At 37.7% G+C, this 24,305-nt stretch overlaps 1 protein-coding gene across 2 annotated transcripts in view; it reads left to right on the top strand.

Annotated features, from left to right (window-relative positions):
* Window positions 1–23,594, top strand: part of LOC311611863 (serine/threonine-protein kinase Sgk3) — a 103,135-nt gene extending 79,541 nt beyond the window's left edge. For both annotated transcript variants that reach the window (XM_084864387.1, XM_084864388.1), the window contains exons 9-17: window positions 4,096–4,179; window positions 4,286–4,417; window positions 10,204–10,316; window positions 10,417–10,453; window positions 11,032–11,118; window positions 13,202–13,297; window positions 15,830–15,985; window positions 18,035–18,124; window positions 21,545–23,594. In XM_084864387.1, the coding sequence (XP_084720513.1) occupies window positions 4,096–4,179; window positions 4,286–4,417; window positions 10,204–10,316; window positions 10,417–10,453; window positions 11,032–11,118; window positions 13,202–13,297; window positions 15,830–15,985; window positions 18,035–18,124; window positions 21,545–21,715 (966 nt within the window). In that variant the 3' untranslated portion in view covers window positions 21,716–23,594. The remainder of the gene's footprint in view (window positions 1–4,095; window positions 4,180–4,285; window positions 4,418–10,203; window positions 10,317–10,416; window positions 10,454–11,031; window positions 11,119–13,201; window positions 13,298–15,829; window positions 15,986–18,034; window positions 18,125–21,544) is intronic.
* Window positions 23,595–24,305: the final 711 nt, after the last annotated feature.

Below are 24,305 nucleotides of genomic sequence, written 5' to 3'. Positions count from 1 at the left end.
AAGACAATCACTTAAGGCCAGAAGGCCAGAAGGGTCAAGATGGTGTTATCAGAATCATAAAATACATTTAAATGCTTTTTTTTTTGCATTATGCTTCAATCTGCAGTCAAAATAAATATGTATGTATTTAATTATAGTTTGCTGTATTCATAGCTCTCTGTATCTCTGGCTTGTTTTCTGAGTTCCCTAGATACCAGAAAGTATGGCCATGCAACTAAATCCATGTGTGTTCATTAATTCAGCAAATTTATATTTTGACCACCTGCTACATGCTGGGCAATAGAAAGATAGAAATAGATGTGCTCTCAAAATGCTCACAGTTCCTTGAGATGTTAGATACTCAGTGATTAATACCAAAAAGCATTACCTTTTGGAAACTTCATGTTTAGGGCCTACCAGGTGTGGGTTCTTGCATACAATAGGAGGGGTAGGGTCACAGTTTATTTTATTCCCTGTGGATAGCTAATGTATCCCACATAATTTATTGCAAAGACTGTACTTTCCCCATGGATCTGCAGGGTGGCCTTCATCACATCTCCAGGGTCCATATGTGCTTGGATCTACTTGTAGATTTTACATTTTATATTTGTTTCTAGATTGTGTATTGTGTTTCAGTAGTCTGTCTATCCTTGCACCAATACCACATTGTATTGACAAATGTAGCTTGATTTCTGACAGAACCAGTCCTCCCTCCTTATTCTTCTTCATGAGGCTACTCTTAGCTCTTTGCATATTTATATAAATGTTAGAAATTAGCAAGCCAGTTTCCACAAGTCTCTGTTGGATTTTGATTGGGATTGCATTGAGTCTGTAGATCAATTGGGGAAGAATTGTCATCTTTACATTACTGAGTCTTCTAGTCAGTGACCATGGTATATCCTTCTGTTAATTTAGTTCATCTTTATTTTTTCTCAGGACTGTTTCATAGTGTTCTATATTGGGCTGGATTGCATGTACATTCAAGGACCTAATTACACATCTTTAATTAGATATTTACTGCTCTACATTGTGTTTTTTTTATGCCGATTGAAACTTGTTACTTATTGAAGTTGAATGTATGCAATACCTATGACACATTGGTTCTACTCCTAGCTATACATCCAACAGAAATGCATGCACAGCCGAAACCGGTTTGGCTCAGCGGTAGAGCATCGGTCTACGGACTGAAAGGTCCCAGGTTCGATTCCAGTCAAGGGCTGTACGTTGGTTGTGGGCACATCCCCAGTAGGGGGTGTGCAAGAGACAGCTGGTCGATGTTTCTCTCTCATCGACGTTTCTAGCTCTCTATCTCTCTCCCTTCCTCTCTGTAAAAAATAAATAAAATATATTAAAAAGAAAAAGAAAAAAGAAATGCATGCACATATGCACTAGGAAAGGCATGTGCCAGAATATTTATAGCATCGTTATTAATCAACAATTTAAATGTCTGTCAACAAAGGAGTGGATTAAATTGCGTAATGCAGTAGTCTACATAGCAATAAACATTTTAAAAACTATAGGACATGCCACAACTTGAATGGGTATTAGATAATTTAGAGAGAAAGAAGTTAGGCAGAGACAACAGTACATGATTTTAATTAAAATTTTTTTTAAATGATAATATCAAATTACTGTGTTATTATGAGTTGAGATAGTGGTTACCTTTGAGAAAGACAGGGATGAGTAGTTTCTGGAATGGGGCCAAAGCAGGGAATTCATGCTACCCAAAATGTTTTACCTTTTGACCTGGATAGTGGTTACATAATGTGTTCATTTAGTAATAATTTACTGAATTATAATCATTTGTGAGCTATTTTACTTATATGTTGTTTAATAAAAATTAAAATTTTGCAAAATGGTTAGAAACCAACAAAGAGCAGTAAAACAAAGAAACAGAATACACAAAAAGAAGGAAAAGCAGAAAAATGCAAATTCACAATGTGTTTGAAAAACAGAAAAATATGCATGATAAGCTAAAATAAATAATGGCAATCTAACATTTATTCTTATCTTTTTTCCAGCGAGTGGTCTTGGTTTCATTTTTTCATTTGCACATTTGTGTGTGTGTTTTTTTTTTTTGTTGTTGTTAGTTCTAACCTAAGGATATTTTTCTATTGATTTTCATAGTGTAAGGGAGTAGGGAGAGAGAGAGAGAAACATCGATGTGAGAGAGAGATATTGATTGGTTGCTTTCCTTGCTTGGCCCAACTAGTGGGGTTTGGATCTTGTTTGCAACCGAGGTACTTGCCCTTGACCAGAATCGAACCTGGGATCCTTGAGCCAACAGGCTGGTGCTCTCTCCACTGAGCAAAACTGGCTAGGCTTACATATTTATTTGTTAACCATTTGTGATTGGGGTGAGGGGGAAATACCTACTTGAAGGAAATCAGTACTTCCTAGTTGCCACATTATTTGAATTACTATCTCTGAATGTACTTGAAGATGAACCAATGAAAATAGAGATGGATAAGTCAGGCAGGGGTGAGGTGCTGAGAAAAGGAAAAGTGTAAGAAGGAAAGAGCGTTCAACAGAGTCAGTGCCGAGAACAAAAGAATGGGGCATGAGAAGAATGCCACCAGCTGAGCACGGGCCATTTTCACCCTAAAGGTGTTTTGACTACATCTTTGAATAACTATCATTTTTTTTTCTTCAAATCAATAGACTTCATTTTTTAGAACAGTTTTAGATTTACAGAAAAACTGAATGAAGAGAAAAATACAGAAAGTTCGGAGAACTCCCAATCCGTCCCCCTAGTCTACACCCACAGGTTGCCCTTTTATCAACATCTTACATTAGTATGGCACATTTGTTCCTGTTAATGAACCAATGCTGATGCATTATGATTAACTAAAGTTCATCATTTATTTAGATTTCCTTAGTATTGACCTTTTTCTATCTCAGATCTCATCCGCCATACCACATTGCATTTAGTTGTGTGCTCCTTAAGTTCCTCTTAGCTGTAGACAGTTCCTCAGACTTTCCTTGGTTTTGAGGACTGATGGGCTTGAGGAGCTTTAGTTAGGTATATTGAAGAGGCCCCTCTGTTGGGATGTGTCAGATGTTTCTCATGCTTAGACTGGGTTACAGGTTGGATGAGGACGACCACAGATGTAGGAGAAGGGAAGGAAGGCCGGGAAATGTCACTGTTGTGCCAGATCATCTTAGAAAGCTTGGGAATGTATCACTGACTAGTTGCACAACTTGTGGGTCATCTTGAATTCCTTAAAAGTACTTACAAATCTTGAGTGTTCTGAGGCCAAATCCTCTTCCGCTTCTTCAGATCCTTGAAAGTGCATGCCCCCCAACTCAGCTCTCCACAGTGCCTCTTCCTCTCCACGCTTCTGAATTTGAAGCCTCTAAGAGAAACCTAAAAGTTAAAACAAAAAGTTATTTTGATCATCTAGAGACCTTTTTCTTCTCCTTTTTTTCCTATGTAGCCATGAAGTTTATAGCCTCAGTATTTTTAAAATATATATATTTTATTGATTTTTTACAGAGAGGAAGAGAGAGGGATAGAGAGTTAGAAACATCGATGAGAGAGAAACATCGATCAGCTGCCTCCTGCACACCCCCTACTGGGGATGTGCCCGCAACCAAGGTACATGCCCTTGACCAGAGTCAAACCCAGGACCTTTCAGTCCTCAGGCTGACACTCTATTCACTGAGCCAAACCGGTTTCAGCATAGCCTCAGTATTTTCTAAGGACACTCTTCAACTCATAGTTGGCGCGCGCACACGCACACGCACACGCACACGCACACGCGCGCGCACACACACACACACACACACACACACACAGGCATAAAGATCTCCAACAGCATAGATATATAGATTCTGGTACTTAAATTTAGTAAGAATCTCAAACATTAGCACACAAAGAAATGGTGCCTGGCTATTCAAATGATCAACATCCTTTTTTTGTTTTTATTAAAATGCTTAAGGAAAAGTGGATTTATTGAAATAAATTTAGCATTTTTTCAAAACAACCTCATATTATCTAGGTCTTTTGTAGATTTTTTTTAATACAATTTAAGTATTGATTTATTTACAAGCGAGTTATTGCTGTAAATTAGTATTGACATTTCTAATAGTATGCACTATCTTTAATTAAAACAGGTTCTTCTTGCAAAACGGAAACTGGATGGAAAATTCTATGCTGTCAAAGTGTTACAGAAAAAAATCGTTCTCAACAGAAGAGAGGTGACATGAAAGAGCTTTGTTTCTCCTAAGCCCCTCTTTTCAGTTAACAAAACTGTTTATTGTGTATCATACAAGTTGATCCTTTACCTTTTTGTTTTTTTTACAGCAAAAACATATTATGGCTGAACGCAACGTGCTCTTGAAAAATGTGAAGCATCCATTTTTGGTTGGATTACATTATTCCTTCCAAACAACTGAAAAGCTTTATTTTGTTCTGGATTTTGTTAATGGAGGGGAGGTGAGGTTTTTTTTTTTAATTTTTTTTTATTTTTATTTTTTATTTATTTATTAGTTTTACAATATTGGCACTGTTTAGAAAAAAATAGAATAAAGTCAAAGTTTTTCTTTTCTTATACATGTTTGGAAGGTTAGTCCAGCATCAACTGCTATTTGTCGAGTAGCAACAGTATTTAAGGTGTGGCTAATAAGCATGACATAAGCGCAAAGCTCTTTATAAATCAGCTTATGGTGTAGGTGGGGAGGGTCATAAAAGAAACTTAACATGAAGTTACAGTCTTCATGGATAGTTTTGGCACTACTATATAGCAAGAATAATATACTGAAACAGAGTAAAACATGACTTATAATTTAGATAATTATTGCTTTAATACTTGTATATAAATACTACTATACCCTGTCATTTTCTTCTTCTTCTTTTTTTTTTTTTTATTGGATATATTGAGGTGACATTGTTCACAAAGTCACACAGGTTTCAAGTGTACAACTTAGCAAACCATCATCTGGGCACACTGCATTACATGCCCATGGCCCAGTACAGTCTCTTTCCATCTCCACTTACCCTGCTTTGCCCACCTCCACCTCCCCGCAGCCCCCTTTGTCTCTGGCTGTCACTATACTGTTGTCTTTGTCTGTGTGTTTTATATGTGTGTGTTTTTGTTTTTCTTTGCTTAATCTCTTCACCTTCTTCCATCCAGCTCCCCAAACCGGCTCTCCGCTGACAGCTATCAGTCTGTCCCATATAACCATCCATGCCTTTGATTCTATTTTGTTTGTCAGTTTATTTTGTTCATTGGATTCCACAAGTCAAATAATATTAGCCTGTCATGTTCTAAAGTGTTCAAACTATTAATCAGATGAGATGAGCCTCTAATAAAGGGTTCTGTGGTGAAGTCAGTTTCATGTTATATCCCAGTGGTCGGCAAACTCATTAGTCAACAGAGCCAAATAACAACAGTACGATGGAAATTTCTTTTGAGAGCCAAATTTTTTTAAAAATATATATTTTATTGAGTTTTTACAGAGATGAAGAGAGAGGGACAGAGAGTTAGAAACATCGATCAGCTGCCTCCTGTACACACCCCCACCGGGGATGTTCCTGCATCCGAGATATGTGCCCTTGACCTGAATTGAACCTGGGACCTTTCAGTCTGTAGGCCGATGGAGAGCCAAATTTTTTAAACTTAAACTTCTTCTAATGCCACTTCTTCAAAACAGACTCGCCGTGGTATTTTGTGGAAGAGCCACACTCAAGGTCCAAAGAGCCACATGTGGCTCTCGAGCCATGGTTTGCCGACCACTGTTATATCCCATTGGTGATTAACAGTATGTTTTTTGGGGATTCCCAGTGTGTTTCAGCATGTTAAAGACTTTGAGCAATTTGCCTTAAACAAAGTCAGGATGTCTTTTTATTATTGTTGTTGTTAATCCTCACCCGAGGATATTTTTCCATTGATTTCTGGATAAAGTAGAAGGGAGGAAGAGAGATGGAGAAATATCGATGTGAGAGAGATATCAATTGGTTGCCTCGTGAACACGCCCTGACCGGAATTGAACACGAGACCAATAAGTCTTCGGGCCCACACTCTAATCTCTGAGCCAAACTGACTAGGGCTAGCCAGGATTCTATAAAAATACTTTTTTTTTTTTTACCACATAGTCCCCTTGTTTGTTTGAACCAAATCTGTTAATAATTTTCCCCAAAACTCTGGGGTTAAAGGGTTATTGAAATATATTTTGGGAAATGCTGCTGTTATTATAGCAGTTACAGTAATAGCTAACGTGCATTGAGTATACTTATAGGCCCAGCACTCTGATTCTTTGTATGTATTATTTTATCTTCAACAAGAGTTTTATTATGTAAAACAAAGAATCTGAGCACAGAGAAGCTGGCTAACCTGCTCAGGTTGTATGGTTAGTAAGTACTGGAGCCAGGAATTGAACTCAGGCCGTCTGATTCCAGGACCTAGGCAGCTGACCACCCCATATTTCTCTGCTTCTCAATTCTCATGTCATTCTGATTGATTTTGATCTCTGACCTGTGAATATCTCTAAAAATTATTTTAACTGGCAGGTATTTTCATATCTTTACAAAGGGATCTTCCATCCCCTCATCTCAAAGCAGAGACAGAGAGAGAGAGAGAGAGAGAGAGAGAGAGAGAGAGAGAGAGAGAGAGAGAGAGAGAGGAGAGAGAGAATATTTTATCCTTACTATAGTACACATAACTGTAGAATAAAGGAACAAGAGAAAAGACCAATTTCTCTTCTACAAACTGTCATGTGATCAAACACAGCTAGATCATTTGAGGGTAAGATCATGAAAAGAATTATTATTCAACCCTCTGCATCCATGACAAAAATGCCTTGTAACTTCTCAGTGTAGAGCAAAATTATAGAATGCCCCAGGCACCCAGATTCAGAGATAAAGGTGCCCCCACATTGTTCCCACCTAAAAAGTTGTCATTTTAGTGTGTGTGTGTGTGTGTGTGTGTGTGCATGCCAACATATAATGAAAGTTTATTGAGGGCCTGGTACTTGGTAATTATTTTACATGCATTATTTAAATTAATCATCACAACTCCTTTTAAATTGATTTTTGAGAAAGAAACACAGATTTTTTTTGTTTGTTTCACTTATTGATGCATTCATTGGATGATCCTTGTATGTGCCCTAACCAGGGATCGAACCCACAGCCTTGGCCTATGGGAACAATGCTGTCACCAACTGAGTTACCCGGTAGAGCTTATCACAACTCTTTGAGATGAACACTCTTACACCCAGCGTGTAGATAAGGGAATTAAGGCTCAGAGGAGCTAAGTCACTTTGTCAGTGTCACAATGTTCTAGTCAGTGTCAGACCCTGGATTTAGCATAGACATAGGTACCGTTATGTGTTTTTGAAATGTCATGCGAGGCCTCTAATCGCAGATGAGATCCTACTGCAGGTTTCCTGCTTTGTCTGTGGTTTCTTCATGCTGCTTTAAGACTTTGCTTCTGAGTTCCTTTTACACAATGACTGCTCATAAATTTAGAGGTGTGTTTGTCTTCTGAAAGGTACCCTTATCTGTGATAAGCCAGAGGGGGAAGAGAATGAAACAGAATGTTGGAGTGGGTGGAGGAGGAGTTGAGTGGGACAGTAGGTAGAAGAGGAATAAAGACATGGCGAGCCTTAGCTTGTTTGGCTCAGTGGATAGAGCATCGGCCTGTGGACTGAAGGGTCCTTGAGCTCAATTCTAGTCAAGGACACGTACCTCAGTTGCAGGCTCAAGCCCTGGTTGGTGCTTGTGCAGGAGGGAACCAATTGATGTGTATTTCTCTCTGACTCTCCCCTCTCTCTTCCACTCTCCCTAAAGATCGATGGAAAAAAACAGCCTTGGGTGAGGATTTAAAAAAAAAAAAAAAAAAAAAGACAAGGAGAAAAGATAGAGATAGAAGGAGTATAATTTTATTATGTGTGTCCAATTATTACTATACTTTCCCCCTAATAGTCAAACTGATATTTTACCTTTAACATGTGATATTTATCATTGTATACTACTTCAGATCTGATTTGGAGGTGGAGTATATACAAATGAGTTTTATGGTGCTGGGCATATAAATGAGCCTTTCTGAGCCTCAACTTTTTCATTAATTTCTTACCTCAAAATAGTTGGATGGGTTAAATCAGTGTTTTTCAACCTTTTTTGGGCAAAGGCACACTTGTTTCATGAAAAAAATCACGAGGCACACCACCATTAGAAAATGTTAAAAAATTTAACTCTGTGCCTATATTGACTATATATAAAGTAATTCTCTTGAATAGGAATCAAATAAACACAAAGAAAGTATTTTATAATTACTTTATTATGAAATATTAAGTAAACAAAATAGTGAAAAATTATAAAATTCTTGTCTTGTCTGCACCTACGGCACACCAGGCAACACTAGTGTGCCGCGGAACAGCGGTTGAAAAACGCTGGGTTAAATAATACAAGCATACAAGTCCTTAGCATAGTGCCTTTGATTTAGTGGGTGGCCAGTGTTAGCTGTTATTAGTGGATGGTTGGATTTTCATTTGGGGTCATTTTATTTCTTTTTTTTTTTTAATATATATTTTATTGATTTTTTTTTTTTACAGAGAGGAAGGCAGAGAGAGAGAGTTAGAAACATCTATGAGAGAAACATCGATCAGCTGCCTCCTGCACAACCCCCACTGGGGATGTGCCCACAACCCAGGTACATGCCCTTGACCGGAATCAAACGTGGGACCTTTCAGTCTACAGGCTGATGTTCTATCCACTGAGCCAAACTGGTTACGGCTGGGGTAATTTTCATTAGCATTATATTGGAGAGATGTAATCAGGATATTATTTAATATAATATTACAGTGTTGTATGCTACAGCTAATAAAAACAGTGGAGGGGATTAAAAAAAAAAGGAGGAAGTAGTTCAGAAATAATTAAAAGAGAAGAATTTATTCTGGTTCGGATGCAGTGGCTAAGGGTGAAGGAGCAGTACAGGCGAATCCCAGTTCAGCCCCCATTGATCGATTCTGTCAGGATCTGGCACTGATCTTCACCTTTCAAAAGAGCTTAAGAAAAAATTTTTTGACAATCTTTGCAAATCAGAGAAGCACACCCAACGGGAAGAATCAGAATTTGAGCCCAAATCTGATCAGCTGTGAAATCTGACTCTTTCTGCCATATCTTGTTACCTCCCCTGGCGTAGAGGGCTGGGTGGAAAGCGATGTCATTAAAGAAGAGATACCCCAGGAGCAGTTAGTCTGTAAGAGAAGACAAGTTGAATTTATTGGCTTATGAAATACTCAAAAAACAGAGCAGCATGTCTTTGCAGTTCGAGCTCCAAGCATAGGTCTGGACTAGAGATGTCCACGTGAAAGACATCAGCATAGAGGTGGTGGTTAGTCATTCGATTGCATGTGGTTACCTGGATGGTATGCATACAAAGAATAACAGGAGAAACCCAGGACTGAGAAACCTTGCTAATCCCTGCAGTGTCAGGAGCCAAAAGGAGAGGAAATAGAGCTCTCCAAGAGGTAGAAGATCTAGGGAGAGATAATTATTTCTCGGATTGTCATCTTAGAGGCCAAGAAACGTAGAGTAAGTAGAGCAAACTTCACCTAATGCGTAAAGGACAGACAGGTTGTAAGAAGTAAATTCAGAATTCGGAAGTGTAAGAAACGAACTTGAGAGTGCAGCTCCTGCTTAGCTCTAGCCATTTGCTGTCACATTGGAATTTAGGCTCCATGATGCAGAGCTTCCCCCTGCCTTCCCCCTCCCCCCCAAAAGAAACCAATTTTTACCAAAACTTTTTTCTAGTTTTTATATGTTACTATTTAATGTAGATTTTTTTTCTAAAAATAGTATTTGGCTCAAGCAAATTATATCTGTGGGTTATATTTGGTCTGCTAACCACTAGTTCCCAATCTCTGAATAGTGTTTGATGTTTTTCCAAAGGAAAGAACCATCAAAATGGGTCCAGTAAGATACTGTAAGCACATGGCAATGTCAAGATCATTGGCCTGCACTGGTGGTTTTTTTCCAGAGTGGGTGCCCGGAGTGGTGAGGACAGTGCCACATTGAGGACTGAAGGGTAAATGGGAGATGAGTAAGTTAGCAAGGGTAATGAAAGATGTGTGGTTGAAGAGAGACCGTGATTGCCAAGTTGGCGACCCAGACAAGGGAGAGACACAGTTCAGTGCTTTGGTGCAAAGTTAACACCAACCAGCCCTATTTTTATATTTGTAGAATATATTTGTTTAACTCTGTGAATGATCTTAATTTTACAGCTGTTTTTTCACTTACAAAGAGAGCGGTCCTTTCCCGAGCACAGAGCGAGGTTCTATGCTGCTGAAATCGCCAGCGCATTGGGTTACTTGCACTCCATCAAAATAGTGTACAGGTAAGTGTTTTTTTAAATATTACTTGTATAAAAAAATATCTCTTCTTGTTTTATTTCAGCTAATATTCACATTTGCTTTTCTTTCCTTTTACTTTGATAGAGACTTGAAACCGGAAAATATTCTTTTGGATTCTGTAGTAAGTACTGTCTTTTAAAAATCTGCTATTACTCCGTTTTTATTGTGGTTGTGGTTAGTGGAAAAAAGCCAGCCTCAAAGATTCAACACTGCTTGATTTTATTTTATATAACATGTTTGCAATGACAAAACTATAGAGATGAAGATAAGATTGGTGGTTACAAGGGCACAGGAATTGAGGAAATAGTGGAGTACAAACATAAAGGAATAGCACCAGGGATTCTTTTGTTTCTTTGGGATTGATGGATGCTTGATTGTGGTGGTGGATACACGAATCTGTTACATGGAACTACACATACTTACACGTACACAAATGCATGCATTACAAAATAGTGAAAACTGAATAGGTTTGGCTGTCGGGTTAACAATATGTCAATACCAGTTTCCCAGTTTTGATATTGTATTACAGTTATATGAGGTGCCAGCATTGGGGGGAGTTGGATAAGGGGTAATGGAACTCGGTGTATTATTTTTTCAGTTTGCCTGTGGGTCTATCATTATTTCAAAATAAAATGGATTTTTGAAATTATCAGTTTATGTTCATGCATTGTTTTATCTTATTGCCCCTCTATTTCTCAGGGACATGTTGTCTTAACAGATTTTGGGCTTTGTAAAGAAGGAATTGCTATTTCTGATACCACAACAACATTTTGTGGAACACCAGAGGTAAGAAGTATGTCTCGTTTGTCATTCACATAATCATGTATAAAATGAAGAAATGAATCTTTGCATATCCAAAATTTGACATCAGAAAACTAGAATAAAACCTATCATTTTAGCTTCTGCCAATTGGAAATATCTAATAATCATTCCTTCTGAATAAAGTTTATTGATAGTTGGTATTTTTAACTGTGTTAGTGGGGTACCACCACTAGATAACCCACCAAAGATGTAAATTAGGCTTATTTTTATTGTTAACCTTAGACTTCCCTTTATTTATTTATTTTTGTTAATCCTCACCCAAGGATATTTTCCATTGATTTTAGGGAGAGAGAGGGAAAGGCAGAGAGAAACATCCATGTGAGAGAAACACATTGATTGGTTGCCTCCTCCATGTGCCCCGACCAGGGCCCGGGCCTTGAAGGAGCCCGCAACCAAGGTATGTGCCCTTGACTGGAATCGAGCCTGGAACCCTTTGGTCCACAGGCTGATGCTCAATCCACTGAGTCAAACCGGCTAGGGCTACCTTAGACTTTTTTAAGCATTTGACTTTAGTTCTAATACTTCAAAATAAAATCACAAATCAGTGATGAAAATATCCTAAATTTGTGATAATGTTTGCACAGCTCTAAATATAAAACAACTCTAAAAACCATTGAATTGCACACTTTAAATGGGGGAATTGCATTCTTCTTAAAGCGCTTCTAAAAATAAGCTGAAGAAAATATGGCAAGTGATTGGCATTGCCTATATTTAGGTGGCAGTTTTATTGGATTCTATTATATTTTACTATTGTTACGTATGGTTAAAATATTTTATAGTAAAATTAAGTGTTTATTTAACAGAAGAAAATAAGACAGAGGATGTGGGGGGAAATTCACAAATCAGAATTTACTGACCCAAATATCCCATTCTCTAAACAGAAGTGTATCTTTCTATTTGAGATAATAGTCCTTACAATTTATGTTAAGGCCTTCTTATTCTCTCTCTCTCTCTCTGACACACACACACACACACACACACACACACACACACATACACTTTAATGTATTTATAGTGATCTTAGATGCCAGGTAGTATTTCATCATTATTGCCCAATAACAACAGATATTGTTGAAAATGTGTGATATACTGGCTCACCTGACACCTGTAATCAAGATCAGAAATGTAATTAAAAGTAGCCGTAAGCAACAATATTTACTTTAAAATGTATTTTTTTTTCTTCCTTTTTCTAATCTAACCTTGTTCTTGTAACCATTCTATTTTGGTTTATGTCTGAAGAAACATTTTTTGTGAATGTATATTGATGTCATAGTCAACAAAATCTTTTAAGTCCTGTAGATTTTAGAAAGGAACAAGTTCTTTTGTCATCTAAGTCTAAATGTGGTCAAATTATTAAACCCTTTAATTTATTTTGCCATTTTTTGGAGCCTATAAAAAAGCTTAAGAAGAAATCATTTCCTTATTTCATATGGAAAAGGAAAAAATATTTTTTTGGAACCTGAAATTCAAATTAACCATCTTACATTTGTGAAACAGTGATGAGTTTAAGTATTTTCTATGTTAAAGTGTAAATAGCTGTGTAATAACTAAAACATTTGTAAATAATATGTTAGAGAATTACAGTTGTTATTTCCTAAGAAGAATGTAATTCATTCTTTTTCTTTCATGGAAAAAAAAAAGAATCATAATTGCCACATTAGGAATCCTTTCTTTGGGAGGAACAATTATGAGTAATGACCAGAGGAATTTTTAAGATAAATTAACCTTATAAAAGGTTTCCTCCTCTTTCCCTTCTCCCACATACACAAAATACCTACTTTGGATTACAGTTTCTACATTTGCTGCCCTTTTCTGTTTGTCTTAACTGCATCACAGTTTATGGGGAAGTGTTTGAGTTATGTGTATTTTGAAAAACGTCCCACTGGATTTTGAAGAATCACTGGTATAAGATGAAAATACACAACCAATTTAAAATCTAGATTTTTTTTTAGCATAATAGTAATACCTAAAGCTTGTTAAATTTCTCAATTATTTCCAAACTTTGTCTTGTTTATTGAGTTGCACTAATACTTCATCTTTTCTGTAGTACCTAGCACCTGAAGTGATCAGAAAGCAGCCCTATGACAATACTGTAGATTGGTGGTGCCTTGGTGCTGTACTGTATGAAATGCTGTATGGGCTGGTATGTATTCCCACTCTTTCATTGTTTTCCCAGTATATTATAACTGATTTGCATTTTCTCTTTCTCTTTCAGTAATCTTGTGGACACTTAGATAACATTAACAGAGTAGTAGTAACATGGTAAAAAGGAATCCAAAACTATGTATGCACAAAAAGAAAAACTTCATTTTGTTAATAATTTTTAAATGTAATTTTTCTATCAGAGTAATTACTGCTTTGGGTATTCTCCTCCCTCTCTCATTTTGTTGAAATTGACACATAGTTGAATATTAAAATTAGCCACTTTTATTCAGTTTATCCTAGTCATCATTCTGCCTAATTTCAGAAAGATGGAAGTTAAAAAAAGATGTTTGTATTTATTAGAAAATAATGCCTTTTGGGTTTTTCTTGCATTTTCAGGGGTCCTCAAACTTTTTAAAGTGGGGGCCAGATCACGGTCCCTCAGAGAGCTGGAGGGCCGGACTATATGAACTACTAATTCCTACTGTAACACCTCGGCTGCGCTCACTGCCCAAAAAACCTGGTGGACCGGATCAGACTCCTCTGTGGGCCGCATGTGGCCCGCGGGCCGTAGTTTGAAGACCCCTGGATTAAATTAATACACTGGTGCTCCACTTTTTCCATCACTGAGAACCATCTCGTGCATTCACCATATATACCATGTCTGGTTGCAATCATACTTGGGTGGAAACTGCTGTTTGAGTTTTAACCCTGCTGTTCTGACTTCTGACTTCGACCTTCACTTACTTGCTTTGTTCATCGCTCGATTGGCTTAGGGAGGATGAATTCAAATTCTAAGCAAGGTTACAGGCAGAACTTCCTTTTTTTTAAATTAAAGAGCCAGCCCTATGTACACTTGGTGGTTATCTTGATGCTGGCCTTGAAAACAATACAGTTCTATCCAATTGAGAAAGTGCACCTGGCATGGTATTGAGATTGTGGGCATATCTGGTCTCTGGCCTACAAGGTCAGACAGCTAAGTTTATCTTCATCGTTCTTCAAATGGGCTAAAGCAAACTAGAAAGCAACATTTTATCTAGGAAGAACAGCAGAAAATTTCAAACAACAGTTTGTTGCAAAAATAGGAGTTTTCCTTCTCAGAACCTTTAAAAATAACTACCTGCCCCTAAAGCCGCGCAGTCATGTGTAGAGTCCGCCTACGTGTGGTGCTCTTGCGGCTGTCCTGGCCAGATATTTCAATAAATCTTTGCCTGCTTTTTTTTAATAAATTATCAGCCTCTGGTGGTCTTATTTTGAACTCAGGGTTCGACCCCATAACATTAAGATTTCTTTAAAAAAAAAAAAAAGAATGTTTACTATGTAGTTTCTCCAGCTAGAGCTTCTGATTAACATGAGTACATTTGTTTTGCTACATTGAGTTAATACTCCAACCTAAAGCAAACAAGTTAGGCATTTGAGTGGGTTTACATATCCTTGGAGCAATAATGTATGCTTTTGTTTAGCCTTTTGGGAACAGTTGGAATCTTTTTCAGGTTCCCTTTGTGGTCCCAAGAGTGTCCCCCAGCCTCAGGCTGGGAACCATCCACTCATCCCCCCTGGTGCTGCCTCCACTAAGCTAAATAACACCATCATCTGAGACCTGAGCTGGGGCTTGCTATTTTGTTCTGCTTTTTTGTTTTGTATTCTCCCTTCCTCTACCCCATTCCCCTACCCTCCCCCCCCCCCAAAAAAATGGGGGAGCTCTCAGTACATTTAGGAGCATTTGTCTCATGTTGCTCACTTTGAATGATAGATTCTCATGACCTCCAACACTGTCTCTTCTTTGCCCTTGACTAAGATCCACTCGATAAAAGATCTAGTTTTCTGGTTATACCAGTGACTTAGGACACCTCACATCCACTCTATACCTTTAAGGGTTGGATAATTGCCATTCAGATATTCTTTTCATTTCTTTAGACGACTTTGAAAGCATAAAATATTATCGTTGTGTATAAAGTGCAGTTGATTCGAACAGGAACATTTGAAACATATACTTCATTAACTAACTTATATGAACAATATTAGAAACAAGCTAGATTTTTAAAAGTAAAAAATAAAGTGTTTCTTCCTGCAGAGTACACCCATCATGCCGCAGTACTTAGGAAGGAGCATGATCTTCAGGTCTTTGTCTTTTCGGGCAGTCTCTGTTTTAATTTATTTATTCCCAAGTCTCGAGAAATTATTTCATGTTGGATCTCTGTTTCCAATAATGCTACCGTTATGCCATGATGAGGTTGGTGGTGGTTTTCTTTAAAACAGTTATATAAAGTTACTTTATATAACTGGCACCTGTGTTTTTGAACAGACTGGCCCTAACTCATTCCGTGCACATGCATTAAGCTGTCTGTGTGCTGGGTTTTAGAGTCTCTTTGCATTAGAAGGCCACACTGCACCCAAACATGGCTGTGTATTTCTTTTGTCCAGTCCCAATCTGCTCCTTACAGATCAAGGCCAAATCCAACTATTTTTAACCCAAACATTTTGGCATCGTTCAGTTAACACTATATTTTACTTTTTTTTTTTTCTCCCCCAGCCTCCTTTTTACTGCCGAGATGTTGCTGAAATGTATGACAACATTCTGCACAAGCCCCTCAATCTGAGGCCGGGAGTGAGCCTCACAGCCTGGTCCATTCTGGAAGAACTCCTAGAAAAAGACAGGCAGAACCGGCTTGGTGCCAAAGAAGACTTTGTATGTATCTCTCTCCCACTGTATCTAAGCTTATTTATCATGTGAAGATAAAGCCTTCTTTTATGTGGTACTTAACGGGATGGATACAGCTCTTAAAGAAGAGCACCATGAGAACCCGTAACCAGTCCCAACAACTTTCACCAGTGTTGACACGTACAGAACTACGCAGGGTTTGAGTACTTGCATCCTTTCCGTTGATCTCTGTAACGGTTCTATCCTCTCCCCTTTGTCTGTCACATCCAGCCATCACACTGTTATTACTTATTTGATTTTTATTAATTAAAATTTCTCTCCTTTTTAAAAAGAAATTTTGATTACCTGAACTTTTAGATCATGTTGTTTAACAAGAATTTAAGTGCTTCCTGACTGCATGAGGCAATGCATTTTATCTTGAACCAACATGAAACCACTTTTCCCCCTGAGACTTTGGTGATATCTTCTTGAGATAGTTATGGAAGCTGTGGGTTTGGTGTGCTTTTTAAAAGAAGGATAATTACATTGCTAGTGTAAGTTGTTATCTTAGTGTGTTAGTATTCATGAACTATTGAGGGATAAGAACTTTTAAGTTCGTTTAAATTTCTCAGAAATTCTTTGGGGCTGTTGGCCAACTTGAACTTGAGCTGTGAATAACAAACTTATCTGCTACTGACTTTTTCCTCCTACACGTCCCAGTACAGCAGATGGCTCTTTCAACAATTCTCTATCCAGTTTTGATTCCAGTCTGTTGTTTCAGTCAGTTTTGCTAATACTTCACACCTCCATGCCCCTGGGTCCTTTTCTTTCTTTCTTTCTTTCTTTCTTTCTTTCTTTCTTTCTTTCTTTCTTTCTTTCTTTCTTTCTTTCTTTTTTTTTTTTTTAATATGTTTTATTGATTTTTCACAGAGAGGAAGGGAGAGAGATAGAGAGCTAGAAACGTCGATGAGAGAGAAACATCGACCAGCTGCCTCTTGCACACCCCCCACTGGGGATGTGCCTCCAACCAATGTACATGCCCCTGACCGGAATCGAACCTGGGACCTTCCAGTCCGCAGACCGACGCTCTACCACTGAGCCAAACCGGTTTCGGCGGGTCCTTTTCTTGAATTCAGAAATTGCAACCCTGGATGAATTCAACTGTCATCTCTGGGCTGCTGCTCATTGCTGAAGAAAGTTGCACAACTGGGCTAAACTTCCAGTGTGTGTGTGTGTGTCTACACTAACTAGACAATTTTGGACACCAGTAAAGGTGACACCGTTTTTAAGTAAGTGTTTATATTGAGATGTTTGTAGCCACTCACGAGGCCTTTTTGGTCTTTTGGGGAGGAGACATGGAGGAGGAGATGTCTGTGATTCCAGCAGGAATTATTATACAACAAGATTTCAATGAGTGTTTAAAAAGAACCAAATAGGAGGAAGCATTTTGTGAGGTAAAACTTACGACACACATTAGAACTTAATACAGTGGAGGGCAGCTTGGTAAGTATGTCTACGTTAAGTGTTCTTCACTCTGAAGCATTTGCTACTGAAACCAGCATTAACACGAAAGAGTTTCTGGTACTAATTTTTTTTTTTTTATATAAATATATCTCATTGATTTTTTACAGAGAGGAAGGGAGAGGGATAGAGAGCTAGAAACATCAATGAGAGAGAAACATCAACCAACTGCCTCTTGCACACCCCCTACTGAGGATGTGCCCTCAACCAATGTACATGCCCTTGACACCGGAATCGAACCTGGGACCTTTCAGTCCGCCGACCGACGATCTATCCACTGAGCCAAACTGGTTTTGGCACCATTTATCCTTAAAACAGCCTGCTAAGTATCTAAGGCAAAAAAGTTAATAACTCTGTTTTACCTATGAAGAAACTAGGATAGTGAAGAGAATAAAGTGTATACTCAGGTAGTCTTTCTGCCATACCACTTTGCCACATAAATAACATAAGCATGTATCTAAAAAGAGTTATTGAGGAACAAAATGGTAATGGTTTGGTTCCATAAAATTCTTCAGTGAGTACTTAATATATTCTTCAGCATTAGTTTAAAATGTATTTTTTTCTTTAATATTCTAGCTTGAAATTCAGAATCATCCCTTTTTTGAATCACTCAGTTGGACAGACCTTGTACAGAAGAAGATTCCACCACCGTTTAACCCTAATGTGGTAAGTATATATCCAGGTTCTTCCTTCTAAAATAGTGAAATGGAGAACTGTAGCTCATCATAATTTCAGCAAATATCTCAAAATCTAACCTGAGTGAAACTGAAATCAGTACGTAAATATATGCGAAATATGTCACTTCAGGATGACCTGTAAGATGATAATTTGTTTTTTTTTTTAGATATATATTTTATTGATTTTTTACAGAGAGAAAGAGAGAGGGATAGAAAGTTAAAAACATCAATGAGAGTAAACATTGATCAGCTGCCTCTTGCACACCCCCTACTGGGGACGTGCCTGCAGCCAAGGTACATGCCCTTGACCGGAATCGAACCTGGGACCTTTCAGTCCGCAGGCTGACACTCTATCCACAGAGCCAAACCGGTTTCGGCAAGATTATAGTTTTATTAGACTGATAAGAAATACCTTCCAGTACAAAAATTGTGAAGTATTTGTAGATTGACTTATTTCATTTAGCTCATTCAGGAGTGACTGTTTCAGACATGGTTCCATTTCTGCTGCTAATTTTTAGCGTTTGCAATAAGAACCTTGGATCTTTAAGATCAATTTAATTTTTCTCTTTAAATTGAGAGTCCACTGAGTTTAGTTATTTGCAAATAAATTTGTCATCAGGTACATTAAAGAGTTAGGGATTCCTTCTTAGCAACCCTAGAAATGGCACAGTGTTGACATCAGAGTTAGGCACCTCCAGGTTTGGAACCCTGTTTGACTAATTAATTAAAATTTTAAAGTAAGACCCACAACTCAAAAGCCATACCAAAAAAAATTTGTAAATTTGGCCACATAAAATTTAGAAATATCTGCAGGGGGGGAAAAAAAACTGCAAATAACAAATTGGGGGAAATTTCCTTAGTACATAAAGCATTCTTATAAGTAGATGAGAAGAAGAAAAAAAAAAAAAAAAAAAAAAAGACCAAACATGGACAAAGGACAATTTTAAAAAATAAATACAGGTAGCTTTTGCTGGTTTGGCTCAGCAGTAGAGTGTCGCTCTGCGGACTGAAGGATCCCAAGTTCGATTCCGGTCAAGGGCATGTGCATTGGTTGCGGGCATATCCCCTGTAGGGGGTGTGTAGGAGGCAGCTGGTTGATGTTTATCTCTCATTGACTCTCATCGATGTTTCTAGCTCTCTCTCTCTCTCCCTTCCTCTCTGTAAAAAATCAATAAAATATATTTTTTAAAAATACAGGGAGCTTTTAAATATGTGAAAAGATGTTGAAGGAATGCTAAATAAAATCCTTACAGGTTTTTTTCACCCAATAGATTAACAAAGATCAAAAAGTTTGCTATACTAGAATAAGACATTCTTTTTTTTTTTTAAATATATTTTATTGATTTTTTTACAGAGAGGAAGAGAGAGGGATAGAGAGTTAGAAACATCGATGAGAGAGAATCATCGATCAGCTGCCTTCTGCACACCCTTTACTGGGGATGTGCCCACAACCAACGTACATGCCCTTGACCGAAATCAAACCCAGGACCTTCCAGTCCTCAGGCCGCTGCTCTATCCACTGAGCCAAACCGGTTTCGGCAAGATAGATATTCTCATTCACTATTCTTAATACTTGTATCCTTTTACTTAACCCTGACAACAATCCTATGAAATAGTACTGTTATTTTACACCATACTTCTGATGAGTGAACTTAGGCACAGAAAAGGTTAAGTTACTCACCCACAATTCAATTAAAGCTGCAGAACTAGAGACTAAAGACAGAGCCTTCCCTCACTTTTAACACAAGAAATACGGTATTGTCCCTGACAGTACTAGCCACGAGTCATAAGAGCATTCTCAAAATATAAAGTCAGGGAAGAGAACATTTATCATCATTTATTAAGCACCTTCTACATGTCAGATTCTGCAAATTTTATGTATTAATGCATCAAATCCTCACAACTTTAACAGACAGGCGGCAGGATTCTTATTTTACAGAAGAGGAGGCAAGCTTTCCTCTTACAGAAAAGACAGGGTAGTTTATATATCCTTCGCTCTGCCGCAAAGGTGGGAGAAGCTCCCAACACCTCCACTGTGCTCACCAGCTACGAGCCTGGCTTCTGGCTGAGCAGCACTCCCTCTGTGGGAGCACTCTGACATCAGTGGGCAGCTCCTTCATTGAGGATCTGCCCCCTGGTGGTCAGTGTACATCATAGCAACCAGTCATTCCACCGTTTGGTCGATTTGCATATTAGCCTTTTATTATATAGGATTTTTTTTTTTTATTGATTTCAGAGAGGAAGGGAGAGAGAGATAGAAACATCAATGATGAGAATCATTGATTGGCTGCCTCCTGCATGCCCCCTACAGGGGATCGAGTTTGCAACCCAGGCATGTGCCTTTGACCAGAATAAAAACCGGGACTCTTCAGGCCGAGGCTCTCTCCACTGAGCCAAACCGGTTAGGGTATGAATTGAACATTTTAAAGCTTCCCTTCCTCTTAGCGCAGAGCTAACTAGAGCTTCAGGGATGTGCTTTAACGGTGAATCATCTGATTTTGCAACCCAGTTTTATTCGTTAATACACTGGAAGGGGATAGGCCGTTCGCTTTTATCAAATTTGTAAAAGACGATTAAGAACCATTGCCTGTGAGCCTAAGCAGACACTGTGTTTCATTTCCTAGTTTCCTGGTCCCTTTAGGCCTTTTGAATGCTTAGTGACCTCTGTGGCACAAGAGTCACCTTTCACAATTTTACGTACAGCCCCTTCATCCCTTCGGTAAAAGGCTTCATTCATCTGCCCGAATTGAGAAGCTGGATGGGCAGGCACTTGTTGGAAGCTCAAATGCAAAATGCTATTCTGAAAACCTACCTGAACCCTTTTTCTAAACTCAGAGGTGATGAGTAGAGAGAAGGGGGGGGGGGGGGGGTCATAAGCAGGGACTGAGATTCATATTAACACTGGTAAGGACTCTGTTATGCTAGCTCTCCTTACCCTTCTCTCTCCTCGCCCCACCCAACAACAAGAACCTTGCCCATTAGAAGGGCCTCACCTAAGGAATAAAAGCAGAAAATGTTCCAAAGCAATGATGAAGTAAGGAGACATCTAAACTTGCCAGGAATCAGCCGAAACCGGTTTGGCTCAGTGGTAGAGCGTCGGTCTGCGGACTGAGGGGTCCCGGGTTCGATTCCGGTCAAGGACATGTACATTGGTGATGGGCACATCCCTGGTGGGGGGTGTGCAAGAGGCAGCTGGTCGATGTTTCTCTCTCATCGACGTTTCTAGCTCTCTCTCTCTCTCTCTGTCTCTCTCTCTCTCCCTCTCTGTAAAAAATCAATAAAATATATTAAAAAAAAAAACAAAAAAAAAACTTGCCAGGAATCAATATACAAACCCCATGGAGGGTTTAATGAAGAACTAAATTAATGAAGAAACAAGGTGAATAATAGTGTTCTTTTGATGTTTTAGGCAGGACCGGATGATATTAGGAATTTTGACGCAGCGTTCACAGAAGAAACGGTTCCGTATTCCGTGTGTGTGTCTACGGACTATTCCATAGTGAACGCCAGCGTCCTGGAGGCTGATGATGCATTCGTTGGTTTCTCTTATGCGCCTCCTTCAGAAGACTTATTTTTGTGAACATTTTGCCATCTGGGGACAGACCATGGAGCAAATAGAAGCCAATGTACAGATGAGACTGGAATTCCTCTTTGTGTGAATATATTCAAATATGTTTAGTGCCTCTTTTTTACAAATAATGTTAACAACTATGAAAAAATGTATTTTCTGCTGTATGTAAGAAAATAGTGCATTTCAAAAAGCTACGTTTGGAATTAAAATTTGTATTCTTGTTTATTAAGCTTATTTTTAAACAGAAATTTTAAAAGCTATTGTTCTTAGCATTAACCTATTTTTAAAGAAAACTTTTTTGCTAATGACTGTTTTTTCCCTCCAAGTTTACACTAACACCTACCCAAGATAGACTGTTTTTCAACAACCTATTTCAGTTCAGTTAACATGTATTAATGCCTTTGTAACTCTCTACTTTGATCTTTGTTCTCAGATAAGAACTATGCAATTTGTATGTGGTTGTTTAAGCAGAAACCATGTCTGTCCATAATATATCGCTGCTTGCCATAATCAGTCTTGGTAGGATTAAAGTGTAAAAGCATAGTTAACACATTGGCTGCTAATTAACACTTTGAGTAACTGTTCATTCTGCAGGTCAAATTAAAAATTAACAAAAGGAGGCTCTTGCAGGGTAGTTCAATTGGGTAGGGCATTGTTCTGATACACCAAGGTCATGGGTACATACAAGAATCAACCAATGAATGCATAAATAAGTGGATCAACAAGTCTCTCTCTCTCTTTCTCTCTCTCTCTCTCTCTCTCTCTCTCTCTCTCTCTCTCTTTCTCTCAAGTCAATAAAAAGAAAGATAACAAAAGGAAATCCTTTGCTTTTGAAATACCAATTTAAATTCATGAATTTTTTTTCTTCTGGAATGAAAGTAAATATTAAATAGTTGACATTTTAAATATTCCCAAACATCTGAAAAGTAATAAAGTACTGCTGGATTTATTTTTTTTAAAGGTAGTGCCAAAATGAATGTATCTGTCTCATGTATTTATATTACAAATGCATTCTATTTATGTTCTTGTTGGTCTTTTGAATGTTTAATATACTGTTAAGTAGGCCTAAATCTTGGTATTTTGTTTTGCAGATAGTTTTTAAAACTGTCTCCCTAATTGGCTGTTAAGTGAAAAATATTGAGCTTTCTAGAATATTTACCTAATTGGGAATTAAAAAGTAGAGTAGCAAATTCAGGATTAATATAAATGTGTACAGTTTTACTATTGTGTAACAGAAGTTAAAATAATTCAGAAAGATGCCTAGCATCTTATGTATCTTAGAAAATGTATGGGAAATTGGCCTTAAAGTCATACTGAAAACCAGCTAACTTGTGTACTTGTAATTGTAAAAGAATGCTTATCTTTGGAATTCTGATGTTTAGTTTAGAGATTTTGTAAGTCATGTAGGAAACATTGTGAAAGAATTTAGTGACCCAGTTTAGATGCTTCAAGAACAAGCATTCTTTCCATGTATTTTCTCTTGAGAAAAAAAAATCACAAAAGCATTTCACGCCAATACCCTTTGGTTTAAGAATGTTCAGCAGAATGGGGGAAAAGAACTATGCTTTTCTTAGATATGATAATATTTGCATTCAATACACTGAATCTTCCTTTAGAAGTAAAACTTTGGTAACAACACTGTAAATATTTGGTTTATTTGGTACTACTGTAAGTTCTTTTATACAAAGCTCTTTGCTTATAAAGCAAAATAAAGACTAGTTTCTTGTATGGTTTTTTTTACTCAGCCACTCCTTAATTAAACTGCCAAAAATTCAAGTGCAATATTGTATATTTTTTAAAAATTTTAAATAGAATGTTGCTGTTTTTTTATCTCAAAAAAATACAAATCTTTACAGTGTAATAAAATTAGCAAAAAGATTAATGATCATCTAATGCTTGTCGTTACTTTACATTAAAATTGGTCATAGTTACAGTATCATTACAAAATGAATTATATATATAAAATTTTACTTGTTATATATATATATATATATATATATATATATATATATATATATAACAAGTAAAATTTTAACAAAATAGTTGAACATGTAAAAATTACTAGATTATTCCATATCGCAAGGTGATTATTCTTTTATTTGAAACCCTGATGTGTACGCAGGTGAGTTTCAGGTGACTTGAATACATATGCACTTTGCATAGTGTTTTCAAGGCTCATCCCTGTTGTAGCACGTATTAGCACCTCATCTCTTTATGGCCAATTGACTCCATTTACGGATATACCACACTTTATCCACTTTTTTTTTTTTTACTACTAATAATCAGATGAACATTCTTGTATAAATTGTTGTGTAAACGTGTGTTGCTATTCTCTCATATCTACTTATCTATATCATCTATCTATCTATCTAATGTGGCTTGGGATTGTTGGGTCATCTAGTAGCTCTGTTTAGTCTTTTAAGGTAGTCCCCGGAATGGTTTCCAAATGGACAGCCCCATTTTGCATCCCACTGGGAAAGTTTTATTTCATTTTTTTAAAACAAACATGGGCACTGCTGGCCTGTGATAACACAACCAACGGTTTCTATCCGCTTCGCTTTGCTTTGCGGGAAGGGAGCGGGAGTGATGGACCGGGCGG

Source organism: Pipistrellus hanaki, assembly GCF_964339955.1.
Source record: "Pipistrellus hanaki genome assembly, chromosome: 17".
NCBI lineage: Eukaryota > Metazoa > Chordata > Mammalia > Chiroptera > Vespertilionidae > Pipistrellus > Pipistrellus hanaki.
The sequence above is the reverse complement of the archived record's forward strand: the minus strand, read 5'-3'. Positions and strand labels throughout refer to the sequence as shown.